Below are 14,808 nucleotides of genomic sequence, written 5' to 3'. Positions count from 1 at the left end.
ACCGGCCTGGTAGCTAAACCAACTGTGTTACAGTCACAGAGCGGCCAGCCCAGACCGGCCTGGTAGCTAAACCAACTGTGTTACAGTCACAGAGCGGCCAGCCCAGACCGGCCTGGTAGCTAAACCTTCTGTGTTACAGTCACAGAGCGGCCAGCCCAGACCGGCCATGTAGCTAAACCAACTGTGTTACAGTCACAGAGCAGTCTGCCCAGACCGGCCTGGTAGCTAAACCAACTGTGTTACAGTCACAGAGCAGTCTGCCGAGACCAGCCTGGTAGCTGAACCAACTGTGTTACAGTCACAGAGCGGACAGCCCAGAACAGCCTGGTAGATAAACCAACTGTGTTACAATCACAGAGCGGCCAGCCCAGAACAGCCTGGTAGCTAAACCAACTGTGTTACAGTCACAGAGCGGCCAGCCCAGAACAGCCTGGTAGCTAAACCAACTGTGTTACAGTCACAGAGCGGCCAGCCCAGAACAGCCTGGTAGCTAAACCAACTGTGTTACAGTCACAGAGCGGCCAGCCCAGAACAGCCTGGTAGCTAAACCAACTGTTACAGTCACAGAGCGGCCAGCCCAGACCAGCCTGGTAGCTAAACCAACTGTGTTACAGTCACAGAGCGGCCAGCCCAGACCGGCCTGGTAGCTAAACCAACTGTGTTACAGTCACAGAGCGGCCAGCCCAGAACAGCCTGGTAGCTAAACCAACTGTGTTACAGTCACAGAGCGGCCAGCCCAGAACAGCCTGGTAGCTAAACCAACTGTGTTACAGTCACAGAGCGGCCAGCCCAGACCAGCCTGGTAGCTAAACCAACTGTGTTACAGTCACAGAGCGGCCAGCCCCCCCTTCTACCCAGTAAAATATAACTTCAATCAAAATGTACTATTAAAGGTGAGAAGAAATAAAGTGTCAGCTTTAAGAAATGCATGAGGGAGAAATGCTGTCCTAGATATGTGTCTGATGAATAGACTCAAGGAAAATGAGAAAAACATCTTCAGTAAGAAGTGAACCCCAGAACCACCATATCTCTAGAGCAGTATTTACAGTATACTACCCCCTGACAGTATAACAGTATACTACCACCTGACAGTATTTACAGAATACTACCCCCTGACAGTATTTACAGAATACTACCACCTGACAGTATAACAGTATAACAGTATACCACCTGACAGTATTAACAGAATACTACCACCTGACAGTATTAACAGTATTTACAGTATACTACCACCTGACAGTATTAACAGTATTTACAGTATACTACCACCTGACAGTATTTACAGAATACTACCACCTGACAGTATAACAGTATACTACCACCTGACAGTATAACAGTATAACAGTATACTACCACCTGACGGTATTTACAGTATACTACCACCTGACAGTATTTACAGTATACTACCACCTGACAGTATAACAGTATACTACCACCTGACAGCATAACAGTATACTATCACCTGACAGTATTTACAGTATAACAGTATACTACCACCTGACAGTATAACAGTATACTACCACCTGACAGTATTTACAGTATACAACCACCTGACACTATAACAGTATAACAGTATACTACCCCCTGACAGTATTTACAGTATACTACCTCCTGGCAGTATAACAGTATACTACCCCCTGACAGTATAACAGTATTCTACCCCCTGACAGTATAACAGTATTCTACCCCCTGACAGTATAACAGTATTCTACCCCCTGACAGTATAACAGTATACTACCACCTGCCAGTATAACAGTATACTACCCCCTGACAGTATAACAGTATTCTACCCCCTGACAGTATAACAGTATACTACCACCTGCCAGTATAACAGTATACTACCCCCTGACAGTATAACAGTATTCTACCCCCTGACAGTATAACAGTATACTACCACCTGCCAGTATAACAGTATACTACCCCCTGACAGTATAACAGTATACAACCACCTGACAGTATAACATTATACTACCACCTGACAGTATTTACAGTATACAACCACCTGACAGTATAACAGTATACTACCACCTGACAGTATTTACAGCATATTACCCCCTGACAGTATTTACAGTATACAACCACCTGACAGTATAAAAGTATACTACCACCTGACAGTATTTACAGTATACAACCACCTGACAGTATAACAGTATACTACCACCTGACAGTATTTACAGTATACTACCACCTGTCAGTATTTACAGTACAACAGTATACTACCCCCTGACAGTATTTACAGTATACTACCCCCTGACAGTATTTACAGTATACTACCACCTGACAGTATTTACAGTATACTACCCCCCTGACAATATTTACAGTATACTACCACCTGACTGTATAACAGTATACTACCCCTGACAGTATTAACAGAATACTACCACCTGACAGTATTAACAGTATTTACAGTATACTACCACCTGACAGTATTAACAGTATTTACAGTATACTACCACCTGACAGTATTTACAGAATACTACCACCTGACAGTATAACAGTATACTACCACCTGACGGTATTTACAGTATACTACCACCTGAAAGTATTTACAGTATACTACCACCTGACAGTATAACAGTATACTACCACCTGACAGCATAACAGTATACTATCACCTGACAGTATTTACAGTATAACAGTATACTACCACCTGACAGTATAACAGTATACTACCACCTGACAGTATTTACAGTATAACAGGGATTGGAGTAGCAGTGTGGAGAAGGCTGAGGCAGTATTAGGTCCTAGCAGTGTGGAGAAGGCTGAGACAGTATTAGGTCCTAGCAGAGTGGAGAAGGCTGAGACAGTATTAGGTCCTAGCAGTGTGGAGAAGGCTGAGGCAGTATTAGGTCCTAGCAGTGTGGAGAAGGCTGAGGCAGTATTAGGTCCTAGCAGTGTGGAGAAGCCTGAGACATTATTAGGTCCTAGCAGTGTGGAGAAGGCTGAGACATTATTAGGTCCTAGCAGTGTGGAGAAGGCTGAGACATTATTAGGTCCTAGCAGTGTGGAGAAGGCTGAGGCAGTATTAGTCCTAGCAGTGTGGTTGTGGAGAAGGCTGAGACATTATTAGGTCCTAGCAGTGTGGAAAAGGCTGAGACATTATTAGGTCCTAGCAGTGTGGTTGTGGAGAAGGCTGAGACATTATTAGGTCCTAGCAGTGTGGAGAAGGCTGAGACATTATTAGGTCCTAGCAGTGTGGAGAAGGCTGAGACATTATTAGGTCCTAGCAGTGTGGAGAAGGCTGAGACATTATTAGGTCCTAGCAGTGTGGTTGTGGAGAAGGCTGAGACATTATTAGGTCCTAGCAGTGTGGAGAAGGCTGAGACATTATTAGGTCCTAGCAGTGTGGAGAAGGCTGAGACATTATTAGGTCCTAGCAGTGTGGAGAAGGCTGAGACATTATTAGGTCCTAGCAGTGTGGAGAAGGCTGAGACATTATTAGGTCCTAGCAGTGTGGAGAAGGCTGAGACAGTATTAGGTCCTAGCAGTGTGGAGAAGGCTGAGACATTATTAGGTCCTAGCAGTGTGGAGAAGGCTGAGACATTATTAGGTCCTAGCAGTGTGGTCCTAGCAGGGGGTGTCCTCGGAGTGGGCCACAGTGTCTCCTGACCCCTCCTGTCTCAGCCTCCAGTATTTATGCTGCAGTAGTTTATGTGTCGGGGGGCTAGGGTCAGTTTGTTATATCTGGAGTACTTCTCCTGTCCTATTCGGTGTCCTGTGTGAATCTAAGTGTGCGTTCTCTAATTCTCTCCTTCTCTCTTTCTCTCTCTCGGAGGACCTGAGCCCTAGGACCATGCCCCAGGACTACCTGACATGATGACTCCTTGCTGTCCCCAGTCCACCTGGCTGTGCTGCTGCTCCAGTTTCAACTGTTCTGCCTTATTATTATTCGACCATGCTGATCATTTATGAACATTTGAACATCTTGGCCATGTTCTGTTATAATCTCCACCCGGCACAGCCAGAAGAGGACTGGCCATCCCACATATGCTCTCTCTAATTCTCTCTTTCTTTCTCTCTCTCGGAGGACCTGAGCCCTAGGACCATGCCCCAGGAATACCTGACATGATGACTCCTTGCTGTCCCCAGTCCACCTGACTGTGCTGCTGCTCCAGTTTCAACTATTCTGCCTTATTATTATTCGACCATGCTGGTCATTTATGAACATTTGAACATCTTGACCATGTTTTGTTATAATCTCCACCCGGCACAGCCAGAAGAGGACTGGCCACCCCACATAGCCTGGTTCCTCTCTAGGTTTCTTCCTAGGTTTTGGCCTTTCTAGGGAGTTTTTCCTAGCCACCGTGCTTCTTCACCTGCATTGCTTGCTGTTTGGGGTTTTAGGCTGGGTTTCTGTACAGCACTTTGAGATATCAGCTGATGTACGAAGGGCTATATAAAATAAATTTGATTGATTGATTGATGGTTGTGGACGTTAGCTAGCCTTAACACACTGCACCATGTCTACAAGACAGTCTTAACACACTGCACCATGTCTACACACCAGCCTTAACACACTGCACCATGTCTACAAGACAGCCCTGTCTTAACACACTGCACCATGTATACAAGACAGCCCCGTCTTAACACACTGCATCATGTCTACAAGACAGCCCTGTTTTAACACACTACACCATGTCTACACACCAGCCTTAACACACTGCACCATGTCTACAAGACAGCCCTGTCTTAACACACTGCACCATGTATACAAGACAGCCCTGTTTTAACACACTGCATCATGTCTACAAGACAGCCCTGTCTTAACACACTACACCATGTCTACACACCAGCCTTAACACACTGCACCATGTCTACAAGACAGCCCTGTCTTAACACACTGCACCAAGTCTACAAGACAGCCCTGTCTTAACACACTGCACAATGTCTACAAGACAGCCCTGTCTTAACACACTGCACCATGTCTACAAGACAGCCCTGTTTTAACACACTGCACCATGTCTACAAGACAGCCCTGTCTTAACACACTGCATCATGTCTACACACCAGCCTTAACACACTGCACCATGTCTACAAGACAGCCCTGTCTTAACACACTGCACCATGTCTACAAGACAGCCCTGTCTTAACACACTGCACCATGTCTACACAACAGCCCTGTCTTAACACACTGCACCATGTCTACAAGACAGCCCTGTCTTAACACACTGCACCATGTCTACAAAGTAGCATTTAGCTTTTATCAAAATCTCACATATGGTAGCTAGCTGCTCCAATCCCTGTCCTACAACCTTCTCTAATCCCTGTAATACAGCCTGATATAATCCCTGTCCTACAGCCTGATCTAGTCCCTGTCCTACAGCCTGATCTAGTCCCTGTCCTACAGCCTGATCGAATCCCTGTCCTACAGCCTGATCTAATTCCTGTCCTACAGCCTGATCTAATCCCTATCCTAAAGCCTGATCTAAACCCTGTCCTACAGCCTGATCTAAACCCTGTCCTACAGCCTTCTCTAATCCCTGCCCTACAGCCTGATCTAATCCCTGTTCTACAGCCTGATCTAAACCCTGTCCTACAGCCTGATCTAATCCCTGTCGTACAGCCTGCTCTAATCCCTGTCCTACAGCCTGATCTAAACCCTGTCCTACAGCCTGATCTAGTCCCTGTTCTACAGCCTGATCTAAACCCTGTCCTACAGCCTGATCTAATCCCTGTCCTACAGCCTGATCTAAACCCTGTCCTACAGCCTGATCTAAACCCTGTCCTACAGCCTTCTCTAATTCTTACAGCCTGATCTCTCATGTCCTACAGCCTGATCCCTGTCCTACAGTCTGATCTAATCCCTGTCCTACAGCCTGATCTAAACCCTGTCCCATAGTATTCTCTAATCCCTGTCCCATAGCTTTTATCTGCCGTTATGGCCGCCTTCCTTGAATGTTAATTGACTGATCCAGTCAGTCTAACTCAGGAAACTGCCTTGCACAGCACTTTATCTGCCTTCCCTAGATCAATTAGACACTGGTGAGCTTTCCAAATGGCACCCTATTCCCTATATAGTGCACTACTTTCGACCAGGGTTTTGGTCAAAAGTAGTGCACTGTGTAAGTAATAGGGTTCTATTTGGGATTTAGCCTCTGGCTCTGAGATGTGAGCATGCCGGTGGGAATATCGGCTACAGCAGAGGCAGAGGTGTATCCTAACCTATCCTCCGCCAGCTCTGCCTGCGTATCCTCTGCCACCTCATTCCGTTTATAGTGCTTTACTGTACCCATAGGCCTCTGGTCAAATGCAGTGCACTGTAAAGGGAATAGAGAGCCATTTGGTCTCGTGTGGCTCAGTTGGCAGAGCACGGCGCTTGCAACGCCAAGGTTATGGGTTCGATTCCCACAGGGAGACCAGTACGGAAAGATAGAAGAAAAAAAAATGCATTCACTACTGTAAATCGCTCTGGATAAGTATGTCTGATAAATGATTTAAATGTATATTAAAATAAAATTTAAAAACAAATAGAGATGTAGGATTTGTTTGTGGTGGTTTAGCACGGCTGTGCCCGCTCCTCTACCTGGCAGTGGTGTCATTGGGTTTGTTGGACGGGATGCTGAGGGGACATCGAAAGGCAGTGAGACGGACTAACCCGAGGCAATACTACTCTACGTCTCATGTTTTAATTAAATGTGGCTGAAGCATGAAACACACTAAGTAAAAAGCCTAGTCTCCGCCCTGGTCCATAAATAAGACCCCTGCGCTTCTGAACACAGCATGAAATGCAAGAGGCTGCTACAGAAATCATGACTGAACGGAACGCCACACACACCTCTTATCTCCCAAGTCTGTTTTGTTGCCGACCAGCATGATAATGACATCACTTCCTCTCTCTGTTCTGACGTCGTCGATCCATTTGGACGTTTGCTGGAAGGAGTTCACATCTGTGGAGGAATAGCAGAAGTAAAATAGTATTTCAAGTGGATTGAAATATCAGATATTGTTTAAACGTGCCTGTTGACAAAGAATGGTTGTGCATACACTGTATAACTTAAATATTCACAAATTTAATTTGCAGATATAAGATGATCAAAATGTTAAGACAATTTCTATGTGGGTTTGGTAATATTCCTATCAATCCATTCCTATTGATCTTGACACACCCCCCGTTCCCGTTCAGAACGCAGGACTGTGTGTTCCTGGGTTCAAAGGTCGTACCATATTAAAGGGACTTGACAAGAAACACCCACTGCTCGTTCGCTTCAAGGTGAAAACTTAAAAACAGCCTTCAGGGATTTAAATGTAACCTTTATTTAACTAGGCCAGTCAGTTAAGAACAATTTATTATTTACAACGACGGCCTACAGGGGAACAGTGGGTTAACAGCCTTGTTCAGGGGCAGAGCGGCAGATTTTTACCTCGTCAGCTCCGGGACTCGATCCAGCAACCTTTTGGTTACTGGTCTAAAGCTCGAACCACAAGGCTACCTGCCGCCATGTTACGGAACCATGTTAGGGAGCCAGGAAGGGAGCCATGTTAGGGAGCCATGTTAGGGAGCCATGAAGGGAGCCATGTTAGGGAGCCATGTTAGGGAGCCATGTTAGGAGCCATGTTAGGAGCCATGTTAGGGAGCCATGTTAGGGAGCCATGTTAGGGAGCCATGTTAGGGAGCCATGTTAGGGAGCCATGAAGGGAGCCATGTTAGGGAGCCATGAAGGGAGCCATGTTAGGGAGCCATGTTAGGGATCCATGTTAGGGATCCATGTTAGGAGCCATGTTAGGAGCCATGTTAGGGAGCCATGTTAGGGAGCCATGAAGGGAGCCATGAAGGGAGCCATGTTAGGGAGCCATGTTAGGGAGCCATGAAGGGAGCCATTTTAGGGAGCCATGTTAGGGAGCCATTTTAGGGAGCTATGTTAGGGAGCCATGTTAGGGAGCCATGAAGGGAGCCATGTTAGGGAGCAATGTTAGGGAGCCATGAAGGGAGCCATGTTAGGGAGCCATGAAGGGAGCCATGAAGGGAGCCATGAAGGGAGCCATGAAGGGAGTGTGTGTGTGTGTGCGTGCGAGTGATCCCCACTCACTTGTAATATCATAAACCACCACAGCCACAGTAGAATCTCGTATGTAGGAGGGTATGAGGCTCCTGAAGCGCTCCTGTCCTGCCGTGTCCCACAGCTGCAACCTCACCTGGGGATCAGAGAGACACACCTGGGGATCAGAGAGACACCTGGGGATCAGAGAGACACCTGGGGATCAGAGACACGCCTGGGGATCAGAGACACGCCTGGGGATCAGAGACACGCCTGGGGATCAGAGACACGCCTGGGGATCAGAGAGACGCCTGGGGATCAGAGAGACACCTGGGGATCAGAGAGACACAAGGGGATCAGAGAGAAATCTGGGGATCAGAAAGACACCTGGGGATCAGAGAGACACACCTGGGGATCAGAGAGACACACCTGGGGATCAGAGAGACACACCTGGGGATCAGAGAGAGACACCTGGGGATCAGAGAGACACACCTGGGGATCAGAGACACACCTGAGCACTGTCAGATTACTCACCATGTTCACACTGGCGTATTGTACATCACTGGAACGCATATAGTGTGCACACACACACACACACACACACACACACACACACACACACACACACACACAAACACACACACACAAAGTAGTACCAACACAAAGTATATTAACATAAACTCACGCCCCTGTATCCCCATTGACACCTTCTCAATGTCAGGGTAGGTAAAATCCGTGATTCAGCGCAGACAGACATACACACGTTACATTGAATACATTTACATGTCTTATACCGTGGAACATGACATCAATGTCAGGCCTACTTCAAATGATGTGTGTGTGTGTGTGTGTGTGTGTGTGCGCGTGTGTGTGTGTGTGTGTGTGTGTGTGTGTGTGTGTGTGTGTGTGTGTGTGTGTGTGTGTGTGTGTGTGTGTGTGTGTGTGTGTGTGTGTGTGTGTGTGTGTTTGTGTGTGTGTGTGTGTGTGGACCAATCACTGTATAACCTAAGGGTTTATAACCCACAAACCGTGGACTGCATCCCATTCCCTATGTAGTGCACTACTGAGCCCTATGGGGAATAGGGTGCCATTTGGGACACCTAACTCATCAACAAAAAAAGAAACGTCCCTTTTTCAGGACCCTGTCTTTCAAAGATAATTCGTAAAAATCCAAATAACTTCACAGATCTTCATTGTAAAGGGTTTAAACACTGTTTCCCATGCTTGTTCAATGAACCATAAACAATGAATGAACATGCACCTGTGGAACAGTCGTTAAGACACAAACAGCTTACAGACGGTAGGCAATTAAGGTCACATTTATGACAACTTAGGACACTAAAGAGGCCTTTTTACTGACTCTGAAAAATACCAAAATAAAGATGCCCAGGGTCCCTGCTCGTCTGCGTGAACGTGCCTTAGGCATGCTGCAAGGAGGCATGAGGACTGCAGATGTGGCCAGGGCAATAAATTGCAATGTCCGTACTGTGAGATGCCTAAGACAGGGCTACAGGGAGACAGGACGGACAGCTGATCGTCCTCGCAGTGGCAGACCACGTGTAACAACACCTGCACAGGATTAGTACATTTGAACATCACACCTGAGGGACAGGTACAGGATGGCAACAAAAACTACCTGAGTTACACCAGGAACACACAATCCCTCCATCATCTAACACACCTGTAAATCTAACACATCTGTATATCTAACACACCTGTAAATCTAACACATCTTTAAATCTAACACACCTGTAAATATAACACACCTGTATATCTAACACACCTGTAAATCTAACACACCTGTAAATCTAACACACCTGTATATCTAACACACCTGTAAATCTAACACACCTGTATATCTAACACACCTGTAAATCTAACACATCTGTATATCTAACACACCTGTAAATCTAACACACCTGTAAATCTAACACACCTGTAAATCTAACACACCTGTATATCTAACACACCTGTATATCTAACACACCTGTATATCTAACACACCTGTATATCTAACACACCTGTATATCTAACACACCTGTAAATCTAACACACCTGTAAATCTAACACACCTGTATATCTAACACACCTGTAAATCTAACACACCTGTATATCTAACACACCTGTATATCTAACACACCTGTATATCTAACACACCTGTAAATCTAACACATCTTTAAATCTAACACACCTGTATATCTAACACACCTGTATATCTAACACACCTGTAAATCTAACACACCTGTATATCTAACACACCTGTAAATCTAACACATCTTTAAATCTAACACACCTGTAAATCTAACACACCTGTATATCTAACACACCTGTAAATCTAACACACCTGTATATCTAACACACCTGTAAATCTAACACATCTTTAAATCTAACACACCTGTATATCTAACACACCTGTATATCTAACACACCTGTAAATCTAACACACCTGTATATCTAACACACCTGTAAATCTAACACATCTTTAAATCTAACACATCTGTATATCTAACACACCTGTATATCTAACACACCTGTATATCTAACACACCTGTATATCTAACACACCTGTAAATCTAACACACCTGTAAATCTAAAACACCTGTATATCTAAAACACCTGTATATCTAACACACCTGTAAATCTAACACACCTGTAAATCTAACACACCTGTATATCTAAAACACCTGTATATCTAAAACACCTGTATATCTAACACACCTGTATATCTAACACACCTGTAAATCTAACACACCTGTATATCTAACACACCTGTAAATCTAACACATCTTTAAATCTAACACACCTGTATATCTAACATACCTGTATATCTAACACACCTGTAAATCTAACACACCTGTATATCTAACACACCTGTATATCTAACACTGAGGTGACGATATTGCACAGGGACAAGGTGTGGACCTGGTGTTGACATTGAAACGGCAGTTTAGATTGAGCTACTTACCGTTCGGTCTTCCAAGTACATCGTTTTTGATAGGAAGTCTATTCCGATTGTGGCCTGAAATGAGAAGAAAATGGTGTTAACGGCCTTGAGGACTGTGGAGTGTTAACGGCCTTGAGGACTGTGGAGTGTTAACGGCCTTGAGGACTGTGGAGTGTTAACGGCCTTGAGGACTGTGGAGTGTTAACGGCCTTGAGGACTGTGGAGTGTTAACGGCCTTGAGGACTGTGGAGTGTTAACGGCCTTGAGGACTGTGGAGTGTTAACGGCCTTGAGGACTGTGGAGAGTTAATGGCCTTGAGGACTGTGGAGTGTTAACGGCCTTGAGGACTGTGGAGTGTTAACGGCCTTGAGGACTGTGGAGAGTTAATGGCCTTGAGGACTGTGGAGGACCCAGTACAGTATAGTAGATATGACTGAGCCCAGTACAGTAGATATCTGACTGAACCCAGTACAGTACAGTAGCAGTAGATATCTGACTGAACCCAGTACATTACAGTAGATATCTGACTGAACCCAGTACAGTACAGTAGATATCGGACTGAAGCCAGTACAGGACAGTACAGTACAGAATATATCTGACTGAACCCAGTACAGTACATATCTGACTGAACCCAGTACAGTATAGTAGATATCTGACTAAAGCCAGTACAGTACATAATATATCTGACTGAACCCAGTACAGTACAGTAGATATCTGACTGAAGCCATTACAGAATATATCTGACTGAACCCAGTACAGTAGATATCTGACTGAAGCCAGTACAGGACAGTACAGTACAGAATATATCTGACTGAACCCAGTACAGTAGATATCTGACTGAAGCCAGTACAGGACAGTACAGTACAGAATATATCTGACTGAACCCAGTACAGTATAGTAGATATCTGACTGAACCCAGTACAGTACAGTACAGTAGATATCTGACTGAACCCAGTACAGTAGATATCTGACTGAACCCAGTACGGTACAGTAGATATCTGACTGAACCCAGTACAGTAGATATCTGACTGAACCCAGTACAGTATAGTAGATATCTGACTGAACCCAGTACAGTGCAGTACAGTAGATATCTGACTGAACCCAGTACAGTAGATATCTGACTGAACCCAGTACGGTACAGTAGATATCTGACTGAACCCAGTACAGTAGATATCTGACTGAACCCAGTACGGTAGATATCTGACTGAACCCAGTACGGTACAGTAGATATCTGACTGAACCCAGTACAGTAGATATCTGACTGAACCCAGTACGGTAGATATCTGACTGAACCCAGTACGGTACAGTACAGTAGATATCTGACTGAACCTAGTACAGTAGATATCTGACTGAACCCAGTACAGTAGATATCTGACTGAACCCTGTACAGTACAGTAGATATCTGACTGAACCCAGTACAGTAGATATCTGACTGAACCCTGTACAGTACAGTAGATATCTGACTGAACCCAGTACAGTAGATATCTGACTGAACCCTGTACAGTACAGTAGATATCTGACTGAACCCAGTACAGTACAGTAGATATCTGACTGAACCCAGTACAGTAGATATCTGACTGAACCCTGTACAGTACAGTAGATATCTGACTGAACCCAGTACAGTAGATATCTGACTGAACCCAGTACAGTAGATATCTGACTGAACCCTGTACAGTACAGTAGATATCTGACTGAACCCTGTACAGTACAGTAGATATCTGACTGAACCCAGTACGGTAGATATCTGACTGAACCCAGTACGGTACAGTAGATATCTGACTGAACCCAGTACGGTACAGTAGATATCTGACTGAACCCAGTACAGTAGATATCTGACTGAACCCAGTACAGTAGATATCTGACTGAACCCAGTACAGTAGATATCTGACTGAACCCAGTACAGTAGATATCTGACTGAACCCAGTACGGTAGATATCTGACTGAACCCAGTACAGTAGATATCTGACTGAACCCAGTACAGTAGATATCTGACTGAACCCAGTACAGTAGATATCTGACTGAACCCAGTACAGTAGATATCTGACTGAACCCAGTACAGTAGATATCTGACTGAACCCTGTACAGTACAGTAGATATCTGACTGAACCCAGTACGGTAGATATCTGACTGAACCCAGTACAGTAGATATCTGACTGAACCCAGTACGGTAGATATCTGACTGAACCCAGTACGGTACAGTAGATATCTGACTGAACCCAGTACAGTAGATATCTGACTGAACCCAGTACAGTAGATATCTGACTGAACCCAGTACAGTAGATATCTGACTGAACCCAGTACGGTACAGTAGATATCTGACTGAACCCAGTACAGTAGATATCTGACTGAACCCAGTACAGTAGATATCTGACTGAACATGGTACACTACATATCTGATGGGATTAGCCTTGTGTACAGTCGGAGCGGCCAGGCGATTGTGTCTAATCCTGCCAATAGACCTGATGCTGAACATGTACTGACGTACTCAGAATATCTGATAGGAAGCTACACATGATTTCAAGAAGCTGCTTCTGTGCATTGCATCTTCTACATTCGTAGCAGATTATAGCAATTAATATGAATAGCTAACGAATCTATCATCTTTACACATTATTGTTAGATAATGCCAGCAGAGGGGTAGATTAACGTCTACACAAAACATTAAGAATACCTTATTAATATTGAGTTGGATTCTACAAGGTGTCGAAAGCGTTCACCAGGGATGCTGGTCCATGTTGACTCCAATGCTGCCTACAGTTGGGTCAAGTTTCCTGGATGTCCATTGGGTGGTGGACCATTCTTGATACAAACAGGAAACTGTTGAGCGTGAAAAACCCAGCAGCGTTGCAGTTCTTGACACCAACCGTTGTGCCTGGCACTTACTACCTCGTTCAAAGGCACTTCAATATTTTGTCTGGCCCATTCACCCTCTGAATGGCACACACACACAATCCATGTCTCAATTGTCCCGAGGCTTTAAAATCCTTCTTTAACCTGTCTCCTCCCCTTCACCTCCACTGATTGAAGTGGATTTAGGTGACATCAATAAGGGATCATAGACTTCACCTGGATTCACCTGGTCGGTCGATGTCATGGGAAGAACAGAGTGTTCATAATGTTTTTTAACAGCAAACACTGGAAAACGATGACTAATACACTGGCAGTGTAATGTATTGTACATGGGGAATGGGATAGTCCAGAATAATAATGAACAGTAATCCACTAGTCTTATATTGTTCCCTAATCACTAAACCTGCAGTGTGGAGCCTCGAAGACAGGGGAGACTGTGCTATTAGAGCCTGCAGTATTAGAGCCTGCAGTATTGGAGCCTTCACTATTAGAGCCTTCACTATTAGAGCCTGCAGTATTAAAGCCTTCACTATTAGAGCCTGCAGTATTAAAGCCTTCACTATTAGAGCCTGCAGTATTAGAGCCTGCAGTATTAGAGCCTGCAGTATTAGAGCCTGCACTATTAGAGCCTGCACTATTAGAGCCTGCAGTATTAGAGCCTGCCGTATTAGAGCCTTCAATATTAGAGCCTGCAGTATTAGAGCCTGCAGTATTAGAGCCTGCAGTATTAGAGCCTGCAGTATTAGAGCCTGCAGTATTAGAGCCTGCAGTATTAGAGCCTGCAGTATTAGAGCCTGCAGTAATAGCGCCTGCACTATTAGAGCCTGCAGTATTAGAGCCTGCAGTATTAGAGCCTGCAGTATTAGAGCCTTCACTATTAGAGCCTTCACTATTAGAGCCTGCAGTATTAGAGCCTGCAGTAATAGCGCCTGCAGTATTAGAGCCTGCAGTATTAGAGCCTGCAGTATTAGAGCCTGCAGTATTAGAGCCTGCAGTATTAGAGCCTGCAGTATTGGAGCCTGCAGTATTAGAGCCTGC

The 14,808-nt window shown here is 44.9% G+C and overlaps 1 protein-coding gene across 2 annotated transcripts in view; it reads right to left on the bottom strand.

Annotated features, from left to right (window-relative positions):
- Window positions 1-14,808, bottom strand: part of LOC118964702 (ras-related protein Rab-6B) — a 146,605-nt gene that overhangs the window by 51,097 nt on the left and 80,700 nt on the right. Inside the window, exons 3-5 of one of the 2 annotated variants that reach the window (XM_036978937.1) lie at window positions 10,942-10,995; window positions 8,028-8,154; window positions 6,776-6,887 (exon numbers count right to left, since the gene is read on the bottom strand). In XM_036978937.1, the coding sequence (XP_036834832.1) occupies window positions 6,776-6,887; window positions 8,028-8,154; window positions 10,942-10,995 (293 nt within the window). The remainder of the gene's footprint in view (window positions 1-6,775; window positions 6,888-8,027; window positions 8,155-10,941; window positions 10,996-14,808) is intronic. The other variant, XM_036978938.1, reaches the window with a different exon arrangement.

The sequence above is a fragment of the Oncorhynchus mykiss genome, chromosome 5 (genome assembly GCF_013265735.2).
Source record: "Oncorhynchus mykiss isolate Arlee chromosome 5, USDA_OmykA_1.1, whole genome shotgun sequence".
In the NCBI taxonomy this organism is placed as follows: domain Eukaryota; kingdom Metazoa; phylum Chordata; class Actinopteri; order Salmoniformes; family Salmonidae; genus Oncorhynchus; species Oncorhynchus mykiss.
The sequence above is the reverse complement of the archived record's forward strand: the minus strand, read 5'-3'. Positions and strand labels throughout refer to the sequence as shown.